At 35.6% G+C, this 17477-nt stretch overlaps 1 protein-coding gene across 1 annotated transcript in view; it reads right to left on the bottom strand.

Moving 5' to 3' along the window:
- Positions 1–17477, bottom strand: part of TRIP4 (thyroid hormone receptor interactor 4) — a 46843-nt gene that overhangs the window by 18545 nt on the left and 10821 nt on the right. The window contains exons 5-11 of the mRNA XM_031452838.2: positions 16845–16923; positions 14481–14610; positions 12126–12341; positions 8703–8826; positions 4717–4904; positions 1633–1757; positions 504–595 (exon numbers count right to left, since the gene is read on the bottom strand). Coding sequence (XP_031308698.2) covers positions 504–595; positions 1633–1757; positions 4717–4904; positions 8703–8826; positions 12126–12341; positions 14481–14610; positions 16845–16923 — 954 coding nt within the window. The remainder of the gene's footprint in view (positions 1–503; positions 596–1632; positions 1758–4716; positions 4905–8702; positions 8827–12125; positions 12342–14480; positions 14611–16844; positions 16924–17477) is intronic.

The raw sequence follows: 17477 nt of genomic DNA, 5'->3' as shown, positions 1-17477 counted from the left end.
AAATGCATACATATGTATGCACAAACACTCACACACACCCAAACCTGGCACTGTCTGGACAACTGGAGTTCAAACATACTTGCCTATCATGAATACTCTGGCCTGGACCAAATGTTTCAGAATAAGTAATGACAAATTCTACCATTTCCCACCACCTAACTGACATAATTTAAGGAATAATGGAGGGTTTCTTTGCCAAAAGCAGCAGTTTTATTAAAGGATAAGAATCCAGCTATTCTTGCTAGCTGGATTGTGGCAATAGCTTTTTATGCAGAAATGTTTATGTACCAGTCCTCCACATACCAGGAACCAAAGAATCACCGAATATTTGTTTCTGCCATGGTCTTCCCTTCCCAATATTTCCTTTTTAAAAGATTCTCTTCACATGTCCAAATTCGGTTGTTAGCACCTTACTATCTCCAGGATATTCTGAATTGAAGGCTCTACAGGTCAGCTGTGGCGGCAAACAAAGCAACCATCCAAGAGAAATACTCTATACTCACCTGATCCTTAAATTGCTTCTGGGACAAGCAGTCAATTAGGTCCACGCAACCCAGGAGACAACCTGATGGATAGTCACTGGGAAACTCCACATCTGAATCAAGAATAACGGAAGGATTGGATAAATTTCCCTCTTTAAAACCTTGGAACTCACATATCTGTTTTCAATTCTGAACAAATCGCTTTCTCTATTATCTACTTGTAGGCATAAGGAAAACAATGAGGCTTTTTATTTGGCACAACTGTTTGTATTTTAGCAAAAAAATTCAGTGAGTAGCTGGCTTAGTCTACTATCCACATCCTAAACTATAGGAAAATTAGTTTCATACCATCGAAGTTCAAGGACTCCACAACTTCAAACAAATTAATTCTACTCTACTCAAGTGGATCAGACTGCAGTTTGGTAGTGATGGGTTTTGGAAACAAGCTAGAGATGTCAAGAGAAAAACCATAAAAATGTAGTAAAAAACATAAGAAAGTCAGAATACGAATTTAAAGTAAGTCGGTCATATCAGCCAAAACAGCATTTTTAAGGAAACACGAACCTTGATTCCTAAAGTTTGATTTCCTAACAGCTTTTAAAGGTGGTTTTGCACTTATTCTCTCATTTTGCCTTCAAAACTACTGTATGGCTGAGTAAGAGGAAGGAAACCAAGACACCTAAGAGTCAAAGTGTTTTTTTAGGATCCTGTGCTTAGGGTGATTCCCAAAATATGCCACTTAAGTCATCCAACTTTCATCTGTCCAAATCCAATAGCATATGTCTATATTGGGTCACTCCCAATTAAAAAATTCTTATTTGTGGTTGTTCTTCCAAATCTAAAGATCCCAGAATTTACAGTAGTTGTTTTACTCTCATAATTTTAAGAAAAGGAAAAATTATGACTATTTGGTTGATTCTTGGTGTTGGGAACTGATATTTTTATTTGTATTGTTTGATGAATTAATGCTTTGAACAGCTGTCTATGATTTGCCACCATACAAATAAAGTCCCTTTCAGCCAAAAACAAACAAACAAACAAAAAACAACCAGCCAACCAACCCACAGGAAAAAGGAAGTGAAAGAAGATGAACTTCAATGACTTCTCTCCACAAAGTAAGACTGAAATTAAAAAAATATACAGCTGTTACCTTTCCCACGAAGAAAACGGTATGTAGTCTGGAGTTCTGAGACTTCCTGAGGGGAGGGTCTTTTGGCTGTGGCTGCTATCCAAAGTCGTCCTCTGTGAGGGGTGTACCAGCTTCTGCCCTCCACCCTTCAACAAATACAAATTCAGTAGAAAGAATCTAAATTCTAGTGTCTTGGAGGATCTGATAACATACAACAAATTACCCAGTTGAATCAAGAAATCTATAGATGATACCTCACCAAGAGGGGTATTTTTTGTGAAAAAATTTCTCCTATAATACCTTTCACTTAAGTATGAATACTGTTCTCTAGTTTTTTTCTATCATCTGAACAAAGACAATTCATCTTTCTCAGCTCCTGTTTTTTTACCTGATCTCTGTAACTCAGATTTGGAGCTTTCACTAGCCTTGGGACCTTGACAATCCAAACCTATTTTCAAGGCATCCAACTTGTCCCACAAAAATGGAAATCCTTGCCTTTAAGTCATGAAAGATTTATTAATTAGTTGTTCTTTAATATGACAGAAAAATCCTCACCCACACATAACTCCCCACGAATAGTATTTTTATAATTACTATTTAACAGAATTTATGTAAATAAAAATGCCTATCATCTTTACTCTAAATTGTAACCACATTCATTTATATTTTCTTAAGTGTTTTATAAAAGTTCTTTGAAGATAATTAAATGACCTGTTAACTAGTTTGAAAGAATCTTTAAGTGGAATAACAAAATGCACTTCAAGAGAATTTAATTACTCCCTACTCTCCAAGGATTACAAAAAGATGTTTTTCATTTAGTTCCCATAAAATGAAATAACATATCTTGATAAGATACCCTTATACTAGTCTTATAATGGGAAACAGGGAATTTCTCATATCCTTAGTTTTCCAATATAGATGAATTGGAACAGTGCCAGGTAGTCAATAAATGAGGAATGAATCAATATTATTTTTTCCCTCTACACCAAATGATCCAAAAGGTTATTGGGTAAACGGTCTCACAAATGCGGCGGAACCACCCACTTTATTTCCGTGGCACTAGTGATTGTGGGCTGGATACTGCTCATCCTGTTCTTTTCAGTGAGAAAATATGAATAACAGATTCAAAATAGGATGAGAAATGTAAACATTCTGATTCCCACAGCAGTAAGCAAGCTGCTTTTCTACTTTGGAAACGGAAGGCACCTCAACTGCAGAGATCTGAGTAATGGCACTAAATCATGGATTATGAAACAATTAGGAGTCAAAGCAAGAAGGTCTGACCTTCAAGAGGGGAGAAAAATGGTAATGCACCTTAATGAAGGATGCAAATCACAACTAATCATGAAAACATCAAGTAGAAATGATTGTTCCTAAATTCTGATAAATCTTCTTTCAGGAAAATAGAGAAATGACAGAGGCTTACACAGTAAGAGTGAAAAAAGCACTCTGAAAACCTAAATTCTAGTTCCATCTCTGCCACGAACTAGCTTTGCAATTCAGCGCAAGCTACTATACCTCTGCCTGCCTAGGTGTCCAGGATTGTAATAATACTGGCCTGATCTACTTAAATAGAGGTACTGCTTTGAAAATTCCAAGACTGTATTTAAATATAAGGCATTATTACTGATTTGAGTTAGGACACTGCCAAGGATATAAAATTCTAATAGATAAAAAAAGAAGGAAAAAAGAGATATGTACACCCCCCATATTCACAGCAGCATTATTTTTAATAGCCAAAACATGGAAACAACCTAAATGTCCATTGATGAGTGTGAAGAAAATGGATGAAGAATAATATTCAGCCATAAAAAAAAAAAAAGAAAATGAAATCCTGTTATTTGCAACAAAATGGATAAACCTTGAGGGTATTATGCTAAGTGAAATAAGTCATACAGAGGAAGATACTTTATGATTTAACTTATATGTGGAATCTGAAATAACCAATCTCATAGATACAGAGAACAGATTGGTGGTTGCCAGAGGGAAATGAGTGAAGGTGGTCCAAGAGGTATAAACTTCCAGTTGTAAGATAAATAAATCCTAGGGATATAATATACAGCATGGTGACTACAGTTAACAATACTGTATTGTATAGTTGAGTTGCTAAAAGAGTATCTTAAAAGTTCTCATCATAAGAAACAAAAAAAATTGTAACTATGCAAGGTGATAGATGTTAACTAAACTTATTGTTGTAATCATTTTGCAATATGCATATATATATGAAATCATTATGTTGTACACCTTTAATACAATGTCATTATGTCGTCTACATCTCAAAAAAACCGGGAAAACAAGGAAAAAGGAACATGTAACGATAAACAAAAGAAGAAAAACATAATATAAATATATAATGACCTCACTATGTAACAATTTGCACAGGAAAAAGAATATAAACAAACCTCCACAATGCTAACAGTAGCTGTTTCTAGGTGGTGGAATTACAGGTGATCTTTCTTTTTCTAGCTACTTTTCTGTATCAGTTTTCTATTTACATTTATAAAAGCTAAGAAAAAAACATTTAAAAAAGTTGAATTGAGAATAAACATGTGAAACCATAGAATAGTAAGCTATTACCATCACTAACAGGTACAATAGCGTAAGTTTATAATACCTCTACTTAACCATCACTACTTCCTCCACTTTTTATAGAAAAGGAATTTGTGGTAAAATAGTTCCTCATTATGGTTACTCAAATAGATGTATAGAAAAAAAAACAAAACCAGTTAGGCTGGTGTCTTAAATAAAAATAAGTAAGCATAAAAACTTTCCATTTCCAATAGGTTCAAACCATTAAGGTTGCTGAGTGCTGTATTACAAAGGCAAAGCCAAGAGACATTTTCAGTAGACTTCCTTCGAAACGTGAAAACTCTAATAGTCTATTCTTTATTATGACTAGGATCTGTAGTCTTTCTAACCTGTTTTTTTTTTTTTTTAAGCTAGCCAGTGAAAAACAAGTCCGTAACATGAATATATTGCTTAAAGTTCTATGTGCCAAAGAGTATTATAAATCATCCCTAGATTGGGGAAAATGAATTCCAATCCATAATTCTAAATCAAGTTTATGCAAAATCTTCTACCACCAAGATTCATTTCTGTCCTTACCTTTTAATCCCTCTGACAAGCAGAGAAGCCCAAGGTTGATGCAGAGAGAGGCACCAGCCACCATCAAAGCCTTCCTGAAATTCTTGGTCCTGGATTCGAAACTGCTGCCGACATGAGTTGAACTCTAGCCCCGATCCTGCTGAATGGAAAGCTGCCTTCTGTGAGGCTGCGCTTGTCTGATCTATCCACTATACAGGAAATAAATCAAACATATAATTTTGTCTGACAAGGGAAGAACCTGGGGTAGGTATACAAAATGAGATGAAGGCTAATAATGAACAAATCATACTGGGAATGCTCTCTTAGAAAAATGTATTTCATCTTTGTCTGAAACAAGGTGGAGAAGGTATAAATTCAGGAGGAATCCCACGTATGATAAAAAGGGCTCTTCTTAAAGGATAATTAGATAATATTTAATTCTCCATACATAGCTTCCTAATTCTAGCAACAGCACAACTATCAGACCAAATACTTGGTCTGTAATTATTTCCACTTTAAACTTATTAATGATTCATACAGGATTTTGCACAATTTCCCAATATAATCCTATCAGTGAAAAGAAGGTTCAACATTTTGGTCCACACAATCTTCGCAGGGGCAGGGTCGCATGCTGTTACCATGATAAAGCCAAACAGATGCTTTCAGGGGCCAGGAGTTCTGAGTATTAGATGCATGAAGTAGTCCTCTTATCCTGAAATGAACAACTGTCCCCGAAAAGAGAGGATGGAGCACTACTCCCATCATGTAAAGCGAATATACAATTACAGAGTACAGGTAATTACAGGAGGCTAAAGAATCCTGGCAGTAACTCAGTCAGAGAATGACAAAGGTTAACATTTCTAGGAGGGTATAGCTTAGTGGTAGCGTGCCTGCCTAGCATGCACAGGGTCCTGGTTTCAATCCCCAGTACCTCTGTTAAAAAATAAATAAACCTAACTACCTCCCCACAAAAGAAGGGGGGGGGGGGGAGGTTAACATTTCTTCCAGAACAAGAAGACTGAGTGCTCTGAAATTCATTTTCAAAAAAAGGAGGGAGGGGCTCTATTGGGATGAAGAAGTTTGGACTTAATTGTATTAATTTATTTTTATTTTTTATTTAATAATTTATAGGGAAAACAAAAATGGTAGAACGTCAGTCTAGAGACTAAACAATCATTTCACTCCTAAATGTTTTAGTTTTCTCAACTGTAAAATTATGGAGTTGGACTAAGTGAATCTCTAAAAATCTTCCTGCAATAAAATTTTATGACTGTAATCAGCTGTGTCATATCTTAAAAAGAAAAACCAAACATTTACTAAGTGAAAAACATATAAAGCAAGAAGACTTATATAAAAAAGGATACAGTTCTTGCTTTCAAGGAACTTACAATCCTAGTAGACGGCACATAAATAACTATCCAAAACGTAAGGCAGAACTGAGTAAATACTACACGGGGACTTAAGTCCTTAAGTGGGAACACAGAAGAACTGATCCATTACAGGGGAAGTGAGTGATTTTATAAAAAAGCTGGTATTTGAACAATCCCGAGATCCTAATTCTCTGTTCTACCTCAATCACAGTTCTTGTTTGTATTACCTGTTTCCCTACTCCACAGCTATTTTCCTAAATTAATCTTATTATCTTTCAATAATACCATTTGCAGCCAGCTAACTGGTCTCACCTCCATTTACAGCCTCTAAGTATCTCTCTACTTCACTGCTAGCTGCAACACTAATTTGGGTCCTCATCTGTCCCCCACTGTACTACTGCAATAATCTTCCTAGCAATTTCCTTGCTTCTGCTTTCCTCTTCCCTCCAATCCATTCTCTACATAGGCATGGAAGTCATGTCAGTCTTCTGCTAAAATTCTTCAAGGACTCTTTCTTGCTCACTTTAGGATAAAACCAAACTCCTCAGCATGAAACATAAGGGCTTTCATGATGTTACCTACTATACTGGGTTGAGTAGCATCCCTCCCAAGTTTATGTACTCCCAGAATCTGTGAAAGTGAATTTGGAAACAGCATCTTTGCAGGTGCAGTCACGTTAAGATAAAGCCATACTGGATTAGAGTGGACCCCAAATCCAATGACTAATAGCCTTATAAGAGAATACACAGAGACAAAGACACACAGGGAAGATGGCCACGTAAAGACAGAGGCAGAGAGTAGAGTGACGCAGCTGTAAACCAAGGGATGCCTAGAACCACCAGAACCTCAAACAGACAAGGACACATTCTCCCATAGAACATTTGGAGTGAGCATGGCCCTGCCAACACCTTGATTTCAGTGTTGAGAATTGTGAGAAAATAAATTTCTGTTGTCTTAAGCCAATCAGTTGCGGCACTTTGTCATGGCTGCCCTAGGAAACTAATACACTTACTAGCCCAGTTTAATTTCTAACGATACTTAATTACTTGTGGTTCTCCAAACCTACAATGCTCTCAAGCTGCAGAGCCTTTGTACATGTTATACCATCTGCGGAGAATTCTCTCCCTAGACTTGTCTGCTTGGAAATTCCTATTCATCTCTTTAGTCTCTTCTCAAACATCATTATCTTCTGTGACTACTCTGGTGGGTTTACGATCTCTCTCCTCAACTCCAACTGTGTCTATGACATGTGTCTATCATAGCAATTATCTTGAGGAATTGAAATTTTCTGTATTCAAACTCATCTTCCCACTAAATCTGAAGTCCTTAAAAACAGGAGCTGGGCTTTTGCCTTTTAACCTCCCAGCATCTAGCAAAGAAACGTAGACAGTGCTGAATGAGTATTCCCAGTGAAACTGTCTAAAGCAGTGCTCTGACTGCATCTCTCTGCTTAAGAACATTTTATGACCCACATTTATTTGCAAAATAAAAATGTGAAAACGTCTTAGCTAAACATTTAACTCTTCAGTGATCTGACTACCTACCTATCCCTAATCTATTCCTTGTGATATAATCCTTTTATGAGTACTACTCTGGTAGCCTAAATTCACTATTCCATATATAGCTCACCCTTGAAAAACATGGGTTTGAACTGCATGGGTCCACTTATGAATTTTTTTTCAATAGTAAATACTACCGAAAAATATGATCTGCAGTTGGTTGAATCTGCAGACGTGCAACCTACTTTGGATGTGGAACCACTTTATGGAGGGCAGATATAATCATAAGATAGACATGGATTGTCTACTGTGCAGATGGCCGGTGCTCCTAATTCTTCCCTGCATTGTTCAACTGTATATATGTATATATGTGTACATGTATGTACATGTGTAAAAAAATGTGTGTGTGTGTGTGTGTGTGCATCTGCCACATCTTATTCCTACAGTTAATTCTGCATACTTTTTTGGGGGTGGGTTGTGCGGTTGGGGAGGTATCCTGCAGTTAATTTTGACTGGAATGTTTTCTTTTCCCACCAACCTCAAACACCATTCTCTTGTAAATTTACTTTTAATGAATGTCATCTTCCCTATAAAGGCCTCTTTTACACCTCTCAACTCAAGTAGTCTTTCCCTCCTCTGTGTTTCCACTGTACTTTTATTTATATCTCTATTAATATCAGAGCTGCTTATGTAATCTTTTCCTCTACTAGTCTATGACTTCTTTGAGGATAGAAGAGTGTCTGGTTGATGACTTACTACTGTGATTGTACACAGTAGTACAATTTTTCAATGTACTTGAAAAATGAGTAACAATGAATAACTGAATTAATGTATTAATTTAAAATACCACTCTATGGGACTACCCACATTCTATGAAAGATAGAGAAAGAACATTAACAAAAGGACCATGGGATTATTGTTTAAATCTCAACAGTACTTAACAAAACCTTCTCTTGAGAAATACTCAAAAGACAACTTGTCAGAAGTGCTGCAAAAAAAACTGGGCCAGAGAGTAAAGTCGGTAGGTGTATTGAAAGAGCAGATTGGTATCTAACGCTTACGAGACAGTCAGACCTGAAAGGCAAATTATCTGGGTCCAAACTTCTTTCATCATCAGTTAGAGCAAAGGTCCACCAACCTGGGGAGGTGACTGGTACAGGTTGGGATTCACCAGCAGTCCCAAAGGCTCTTCAGATCTATCCAGTTTGGTCAGTGGCTGGTTCAATGTTCCACTGGCAATAGCCTGTATTGCCTCATCTAGTCTATGATAACAAACCAAAGGATGCAATAATTGGTAATGTTCCATGCTCAGAATAGCCTTACTTAGCACAAACATAAAACTTGCCAACAGTAATAAAGTTTGAAATTCAAAGAGGGGATGATTTTCCTCATTCCCCATACCAACCTCCCCTTCTCTTCCCAAGAACCCTAAGGAGTATGAGTCAGTAAAAAGTTCCTGAACACTAAGAAAATAGGTAGGGCACATTACAACCACTTATCTGTTTAACAAGATTACTGGTAATGCCGAGATTAGAAAAGTTGCCTAGAAACAGTCTGACTCACAAAAGAGTATTCTACGCCAGCCTATTTCTCAATATCTTCAATTATTCTTCCAACCTCTCAGGAGTCCCTCTCTAGTCTTCCATGCTGATCTGAATTGTATCCTTGCTTCAAGTCCCAGAACTTCTGAGGTGGCCCTCTACTGACCCAGCACAAAAGTACTCACTTCTTTCTTTGAAGTCGTGTTGCACCTACTATTTAAACAGTCATCAACTCTACCGTGTTATCCTGTGTCTACAGTGTTTGCTATGAAGATCTGGCTCTAATCCTATAAAAGAATGTGATTTTTTCATTTAAAGATTATGGAACTAATCCTGCTGGTTAGTAAGAAATTTTAAGTTCTGCAGGAACCATACCTTATTCTATGCTACAGATCTACATTACTCGCTGCTGCACTCCATGTCCCTGCCAGATGCTTGACAACCATTTGTGGACAATGATAATTCTGAGGCAGAACATAATGAAAAGCTTTTACTGGTAGAAAAGACTGACCGTGACCTTGAATACAATTAAAGAGATATTTGTTAGGAACCTTTAAGGTGCAAGGCAACTTAAAAGGGGTAGAGGGCAGGATTCCTGCCTTCAGGAAGCTCTGAATCTAAGTAGCAGTTTAAGACAGCTATAAAGATGACAAACAACATATGGGAGGGTGTAATTATTACTATGAGACAGGCACAATCCATCTGGTGGCTATTATCTCATCATCCTATGTGTTGTATCAAGTAGGTTCAAAGGGGAGGTAGATATTTAAAAAGCAAAGATTAGAGGAAGGATTTCCAAAGCAAGGGAAAAGCAGAAGAAAAAAGGTAAAGCATGAAGGTTAGAGGGGAAAAAACAAAGTACAAGAATTTGAGGGAAGAGGTAAATCTAAAATAGGATGGGGATAGTGGGATCTAAAGGAGAAACAGATTTGTAACATAGTACAGTGCCAAGTATATCCACACCTCTAGAATCTATAAAAGAAATAATACAAATTGCTAATCAATACATTTTTAGAATGTTTAGACTTAACAGCATACAACCAAAGCAAAAGAATGTGAATAAAAATTATGATGAAATACCATTTTTCATGTGTCAGAATGGCAAATTTATTTTTTTAATTGTTGAGAGACAAAGAAACTAGCATCTTGATATTTAGTGTATAGCTCATAAGTCAAAAGCAAGCAGAATTTAAATTTTGAGATACTGCCCAATTTCACTTCTAAGAGGCTTCACTATATCTTATTGTACATAAAAATGATTTTGTCATAAAAGCAATTCATGGCTATGGAAAAACTAGAAAATGCAAATTAATAGAAAGAAAATGAAAAATTCCTGAACCTGTCACCCAGATATAAGTTTGCTTTTTTCTTTGTATCTGTCTATCATATACGTATTAGGTAAGAATAAATAATTTTTCTGAAGTTAATGGTAGAATTTCTTTCAGGGAGAGAACAACCTTTGTTTAGGAAAATTCTGTGATGGATTTGCCAGCTATAAAAGAGAAGGCCAAGGACTGAGCCTTGTGGAAAGAAAGCATTACTGTGTTCACTAATATCCAGTTTTCTCTGTATGTGTGTGTAAGAGAGACAGAAACATAAAGAGACAGAGAGATGTATGCCATTTCCAAAACAGGGAGTGAGAGCTCCATGAGCTTTTTTTTTTTTGGAGGGGGGTAGGTAATTAGGTTTTATTTACTTATTTATGTTTAGAGGAGATGCTGGGGATTGAATCCAGGACCTTGTGCATGCTAAGCATGCACTCTACCACTTGGGCTATATTTTACACCCCCCTCCGTGGGCTTTCTTTTCCGTGCTGTGCTGAAGCCAACATGTGTAACTTTTCTCAACTCTACATTCAGTAACTTCATGTTGTTAACTTGAAATTGGCCATGAAGTAAATTTTTTTCAATAAACTTTACTTTTTAGAGCAGCTTTAGGTTCACAGCAAAATGAAACAGGAGCGGGTGGAGGCTATAGCTCAGTGGTAGAGTGCATGCTTAGCATGCATGAGGTCCTGGGTTCAATCCCCAGTACTAAGAGGGCATATCTATTTTCCTATACTCACAGATGATGCAATGTTACATATTTTAATTTTCAGCCAATTTAATGATACATTATGTTTTAAAATTTGCACTTCCCTAATAGTTAACTGAGCATCTTTTCTAATGTTTACTGGCCATTTGAATTTCCTCACCTGTAAATTATCTGTTCTTAGCCTCTTTCCATTTTCAACTGGATTTCTCTTGTTAATTTGCAGGTCTTTATATAGTATGGATATTGCTCTTTTTAACTGTTAAAACTGTTTAAAATGTTTTCTTGCAGTCTTGTACTTTTTTACTTTATTTAAAATATCTTATGTCTTTTTGACTTCTGGGTTTTATACTTTGCTTACAAAGAGCTTTACCATACCAAGACAGTAACTCTATTCTCCTAAATTTCTACTATTCTATTTCTTTCTGATCCTTTTATTTCTTTTGCATTTAATGCTTTAGTCAGACTTATTATCGCACTATGGTTTGAGGTAGAGATCTAACGTAGATTGTTTCTAAGCTGGTGGCCCATCGTTTATTTAATCTTTTCCTTTGTAACTAATTACAAATTACTAAATGTACTAAATTTATACATCTCTGCATTTACAAAGCTATAGACACACACTCATGCACACATACATACACAATGCAGACACACAGGTCTCTTTCTGAATTCTATTACATTTCATCGATCTATTCCTGTGCCCAAACTGTACCTCATTGTTTTAAAAAGGTTTTTTTTTTTTTTTTTACAATACATAGATACATACATACATACAGCTTTTTACAAAACTACAGTAGTTATATAGGAGAATAAGGTGCCCTCATGGTTCATTTTCAAAATTTTCTTAGCTACTCTTACATGTTTCTATTCCAAATAAATGTATTACTTCAAAAATTAACAGAAACAGAAGACCCATTAAAGGGGAGAAACCTTTTACAGTCAGACTGCCCCCTTTTTTCAGACCCCTTCTGGTGTTGCCCACTTACTTGCTGTGATACTCAGCTAGTGGATTTTCATCCTCCACAATCTTCCTGCCTGCAAAGTCAATGGTGATCTTCTTAGAGAGCCGAGAGGCATGTCGGAATTCTCTCAGCTCCTCCTCTCGCTTCTGTAGGGCTTCCCGCTCAATTTTGGACAACCACTGGTTAGAATCACTGGCAAAGTAATCTGATTCATCATCAATGACTTGGGTCCTTCGAATGCTGAAGAAAAATAAAAGAACATATGGTAATTACATTGATGACAAACAGGGACTTGATTACTAGGAAGCTGTTTCAAAGCAGCTCACTCTTCTGCTATCCTGAAAGTTATCATCTCGAATATAGATGACCAAGAATGTTCCAAAAATAGGTCAAGCTCTGCCTGGTTCCCACCTTCTGCATATACCTTATCCCCACTGCAGGGAATCAGCTCCTAGAACTAATCTTACCCTGGGCAGGAAAAGACATAGCACCATAATTTATTGTCCTACTTTTCTTACTAGTCCAACCCTCACCTTATAGCCGGAATTCTGTCTGATTTTGCTGCATCTGAGTTCGCGTCTTGGTAGCTTACTCAACATCCTAGTCCCTGCACAATTGGGACCTAGTCTATTCTTGCTAGACCCAGTTGCTGCCCTTTTTCCTTACAAATTGGAGCTCTATCCTGGACCCTCAGTCCTGTAACTTATTCTTAAGTTATCTTATTATTCTACTACTTCTATATGTCATTTTCCAACCACCCCCGCCACCCCCACCCCAACCCTATCTTCAGCCCTTCCCTCAATATACAAGGGACATGTTCCAAGATTATAACAATCAGGCCTATTTCTAAAATTACACTGACAAAGAAACTAAGAACTAGAAGGAATCTTGATGATCCAACTCTGTCATTCTACAGATAGGGGCTCAAAGAAGTCAATTGACTACTCCAAAGTTACAAATCCAGTCTCAACTGCTTCAGTAGAAATTAATGATACATACAGGTATTGGGAAATCCTGAAATCAGAATCATTTAGCAATTTTCCAGGGCTCAGCTGGAATTACGGAAGTTTTAAAATAGACTAAGAGTGGTCCTATACTATAGGTGAACCTAAATAATGAAACTGGTGTCCCTGAACACACGAGCATAAAGGCAAAATCAATAGGGAGAGACCCTTTTCCAGTTTCTCTTTAACAAAAAATGTACTCTATTCTAGTAAATTTCACTGAGAAGGGCTAAAAGTGATATTTAAAAGTTTAAGAGCCAATATTAGTTACAAACCTTGTGATGGGCTTACTCAAGGAATAGCTTTCAAAGTTATATCCCATGCAAATGATCTATATTAGGTGTGTGTAACCAAAGGATTATAATGCTAGAAACAGACATACTTAGTTACCATTAAAGAAGAGATTCAGTGTCTGAGAAGTGAGAATATAAGTCCTATTTTAAAATTTTTTAAAATTAATTTGCTGGGTGGGGGGCTAGGGGAGGTAATTAGATTTATTTTTAGAGGAGGTACTGGGAATTGAACCCAGAACCTCACGCATGCTAAGCATGTGCTCCATCACTTGAGCTATACCCTCCCCCCATAAATCCTATTTAAAGATTCTTTTAGGGGGGAGGGTACAGCTCAGTGGTAAAGCACAGGATTAGCATGCACAGGGTCCTAGGTTCAATCCCCAGTACCTCCATTAAAATAAATAAGTAAGTAAATAAACTTAATTACCTCCCCCCAAAACAAAAACAAAAAATAAATATTCTTTACCACCAACTAGATCTCAATACATATATTGTCCAAACAGAGAAAAAAAATGAAAGAGAAATTAAAAATAGAACTAACAAATCCATCAACTTGCCTCCTAAAGAGAAGTTAGTGGGCTAAATGACCAAAGTGTAGGTGTATAAAACTTAAAATTTAGGGACATTATTGAAAAAGAAGACAAATTTAGTGTCAAAGCGAAAAGGGAGGGTAAATCACGCCTTCCCATGATATGGTGTTACCTACACTCTCCCAAAGGCAATTTCTTAGGGAATCTCCAGGGCCTGGCACAACATTTGTACACGGTAGGCATTTTAACATATGCTGACTGAATGAATGAATGGCTGCAAATGAAACAAGAAGGAAATCTGTCAACTCAGATCAACTTTCCAGGGGGTATACTAGCATTTGCTAAGAATCAAAAATGTTGCAAGGTAGGATCCTTTTGGTGGGAGCCTAGCTTATTCAAACATGGATTCAAAAACAAGATGTATAACCCCTAGAGCGAGCCTTCAGCTCTTCTTTTGCTGTAAACGCTTCCATAGTCCACCCTAAAAAGATCAAGTGCCAAAATAACGGACTAGTCTTTTCCTTAACATTTTTTATTCTAATCACATCATACCTAGTCCTGTCAAACTCTAACAATTTGTCTTTATGCTTGATAGCCTTCTCCAGACCAGATTTAAATCGTAATTCTTGATGAGGAAGAAGGTCCTTGGTAAAGATGTCCACCTTTCCAGAATTCTCAGTTCCTGAAATTCAATAAGGAAATCAAATGTTGTCAGCCTATAATACAAATTAGTTGTACCACTGTGCAGCAAAGAACACATAAAAAGATCTAGCTTTGCCCCTAATGACGGCCAGCCATGGGAAAAAAAACAAGTACACAGGCCAGGTTTTACTTGTCAAGCATCAAGAAGTGCTTGAACATAATAGGTTCTCAGTAAATGTTAAGGATTTATTTCTTCCCTCATGGAAATGTGGATCACTAAAGGTAACAAACTGTTTAACAACACAGTATAAAAAGGCTTTATAAATAAAAAAAGTTATTGAGTAGGGCTGAATATCACTTTTAAACATACTTCATATATCAAAGCTAAAAACTAAATAATAGAAGAAAAAAGAGAAGAAATTGCAGCAAAGGGACAGAAATCAATAATGAGAACTTATTAGATGCTAAGGCACTTAATACATACTACTTAATTTTCACAATAACCCTGTAAGACAGTTTGTATTATCTTTGTTTTACAGATAAATTGAAGCTCAGAGACATTAAAAAACTGACTGAGTTTACTAAGTTGTAAATTAAAAGGTGGAAACAAAATACAAACTTAGGTCTGTCTAACTCTAAAGCGTACATTACATTTATTCCTTGGCCCGTGTATTATCTCCTTTGTGACAGCATACCCCAAATCTGATCCAGAAAAGACAGCCGTATATTATGATAAAACCAAGACCTAAGACGTGTTAGGAAAACAACTAGGGTATAACAAAGGCTGACTTTTCTCTTTACCTAAAACTCTAGGCCTGTTCAAAGTCCTGTCAAATCTTTTTTTTTTTTTAATTTAGAAAAGAGATTCTTGTGTTCTGAATATAAGAAAAGCATTTAGAACTACTTTTTCTCATAACAATGACCCTAAATTAATCCTAATTAAAAAAATATGGAGACATGTTCTACCTCATTAATAATAATTAAAAAAACACAGCTATAAAAATAAAATAATTTGAAATGTCAAAACTCAACAGTGACAGCTTTGAGGGTAAAATACTAATGTTGTTGTAGACTGGTACAATATTTTGGTAAAGTAATATGGCAAATACATCTTAAGGGTCAAAAATGACCATATTCTTTGACTCAGTAAACCCACTCTTAGAAATTTATCCCAAGGAAATAAATCAAAAGATACAGTATTAACAAAGTTGACCACTGTGGTATTATTTACAATTTGGAAACAGTTAAAATATCCAATAATTGGGAAATAGGTAATCAAACTAAAATAAGTCAAGTTAATGACTATTTTTAGCCACTAAAATTTACAAATATGAAGAATATATGGTAACAAAAAATAATTATAAAATGTCAATTTAAAAAAGGGAAAAAAGTAAAATTCTGTATACACTGTGACTGCTACTTCATAATACAAACCAATCTATATTAAAAAAAAACTACGAACTAAAGCAGAAACAAAATATTTACACAAATTTACAGTAACGAGTACATTGTTTTTCCTTTAAAAAGTCCTTAACGATTTTTGTCATGCTTTTTCCAAATATAAGACTTTGAAAAGAGTTGCAAAAATAGCAGAGTTCCTGTGTAACATTCATTCATCTTTCCTTACTATCTTATCTTACATACCATAATATAATTATCAAAAGTAAAAAATTAACATTAGTACAATACCATTAGCTAAATTACAGACTTTATTTGAATTTCAACATTTTTTCCATTAATACTATTTTCCTGTTTAGGGATCCACTTCAAGATCCTACATTGCAGTTAGTTGTTGTGTCTCCTTAGTCTTCTCCAATCTGTGACAATTCTTCAATCTTTCCTTGTCTCTCATGATTTTGCAAATCTCCTATTATAAAACTTACATCCAATAATTTTAGCATCCATTGGTGGATTTTGTCTGTAGCAATTACTACTACTGAAGTGTTCTAATGGTAATTTTCTATTACTCTAATTCCTTCAGTGTATTAATTAGAATTCTTTTATAAGAAAGCTGTCCCTTCTTCACCACGTATTAACTAACATTCAGTTAATTCATGATATTATTTTATTCTTTGGGTTATAATCCAATAGTATTATAATTAGTTTTTTGCTCAATGTTATGTGGTTTTAATAAGAACTTTAAAAAACAAAATGCTTGTAGAGTAAATGAGTAAATAAACTGCATCTTGCATACCAGGATACAAGAGAAACAATCATAGGTACAACAAAATGTATCCATCACCAGTGTGATCCAGGTAGAAGATTGTTGCCTACCTGACATGAGCTTCTTCAGCAGTTTCTGGCTCTTGTTTGAGTCACGCTGTAAAATACCTTGTTCCTCACGAGTACATACCTATAAAGTAACAAGAGGAAAACACACAATTCAATCATTAAATTGTTTGCTTAATAAACTTAAAAAGTAACCTCAAATTACACATAAGATAGGACAATAAAATAATGAGATTTTTTTTTTATCTAGACAAACATACCAAAAAATATGTATATCCAAATGAGTTTTATGCTAGCCTCTTTCCATTTCTCCTTTCTTTTGTGAATCACACCAAAAGCTGATCTCACTGTGTCTCTGAATGACTAGGTAAAAAAAAATCTAACCTACTTTCAAAGAACAAAGATTTGCCACCATTGGGAATACTGAACAAATGTACAACACTTTTTAAAAAAAAAAAATCTTCCAGTTCTAATGGTGAAATTCAAGTCTTACAAGAGAAAGTATAAGCAGGTGTATTATTAGAAAGAACCAGAAAAAGAAGCAAAATACAGTACCACCAGGGAAAACTAGTCTAGCTTTTACACTATACATATTTTTTTCTTTGCCTTCGAACATTATCTACTTATAAAGTAATAAACGTATTAAAGAAAGGAAAAGTTCTGTTTATTATAATATCA

Source organism: Camelus dromedarius, chromosome 5 (assembly GCF_036321535.1).
Source record: "Camelus dromedarius isolate mCamDro1 chromosome 5, mCamDro1.pat, whole genome shotgun sequence".
Taxonomy (NCBI): Eukaryota; Metazoa; Chordata; class Mammalia; order Artiodactyla; family Camelidae; genus Camelus; species Camelus dromedarius.
This window is presented reverse-complemented; position numbering and strand designations above follow the sequence as displayed.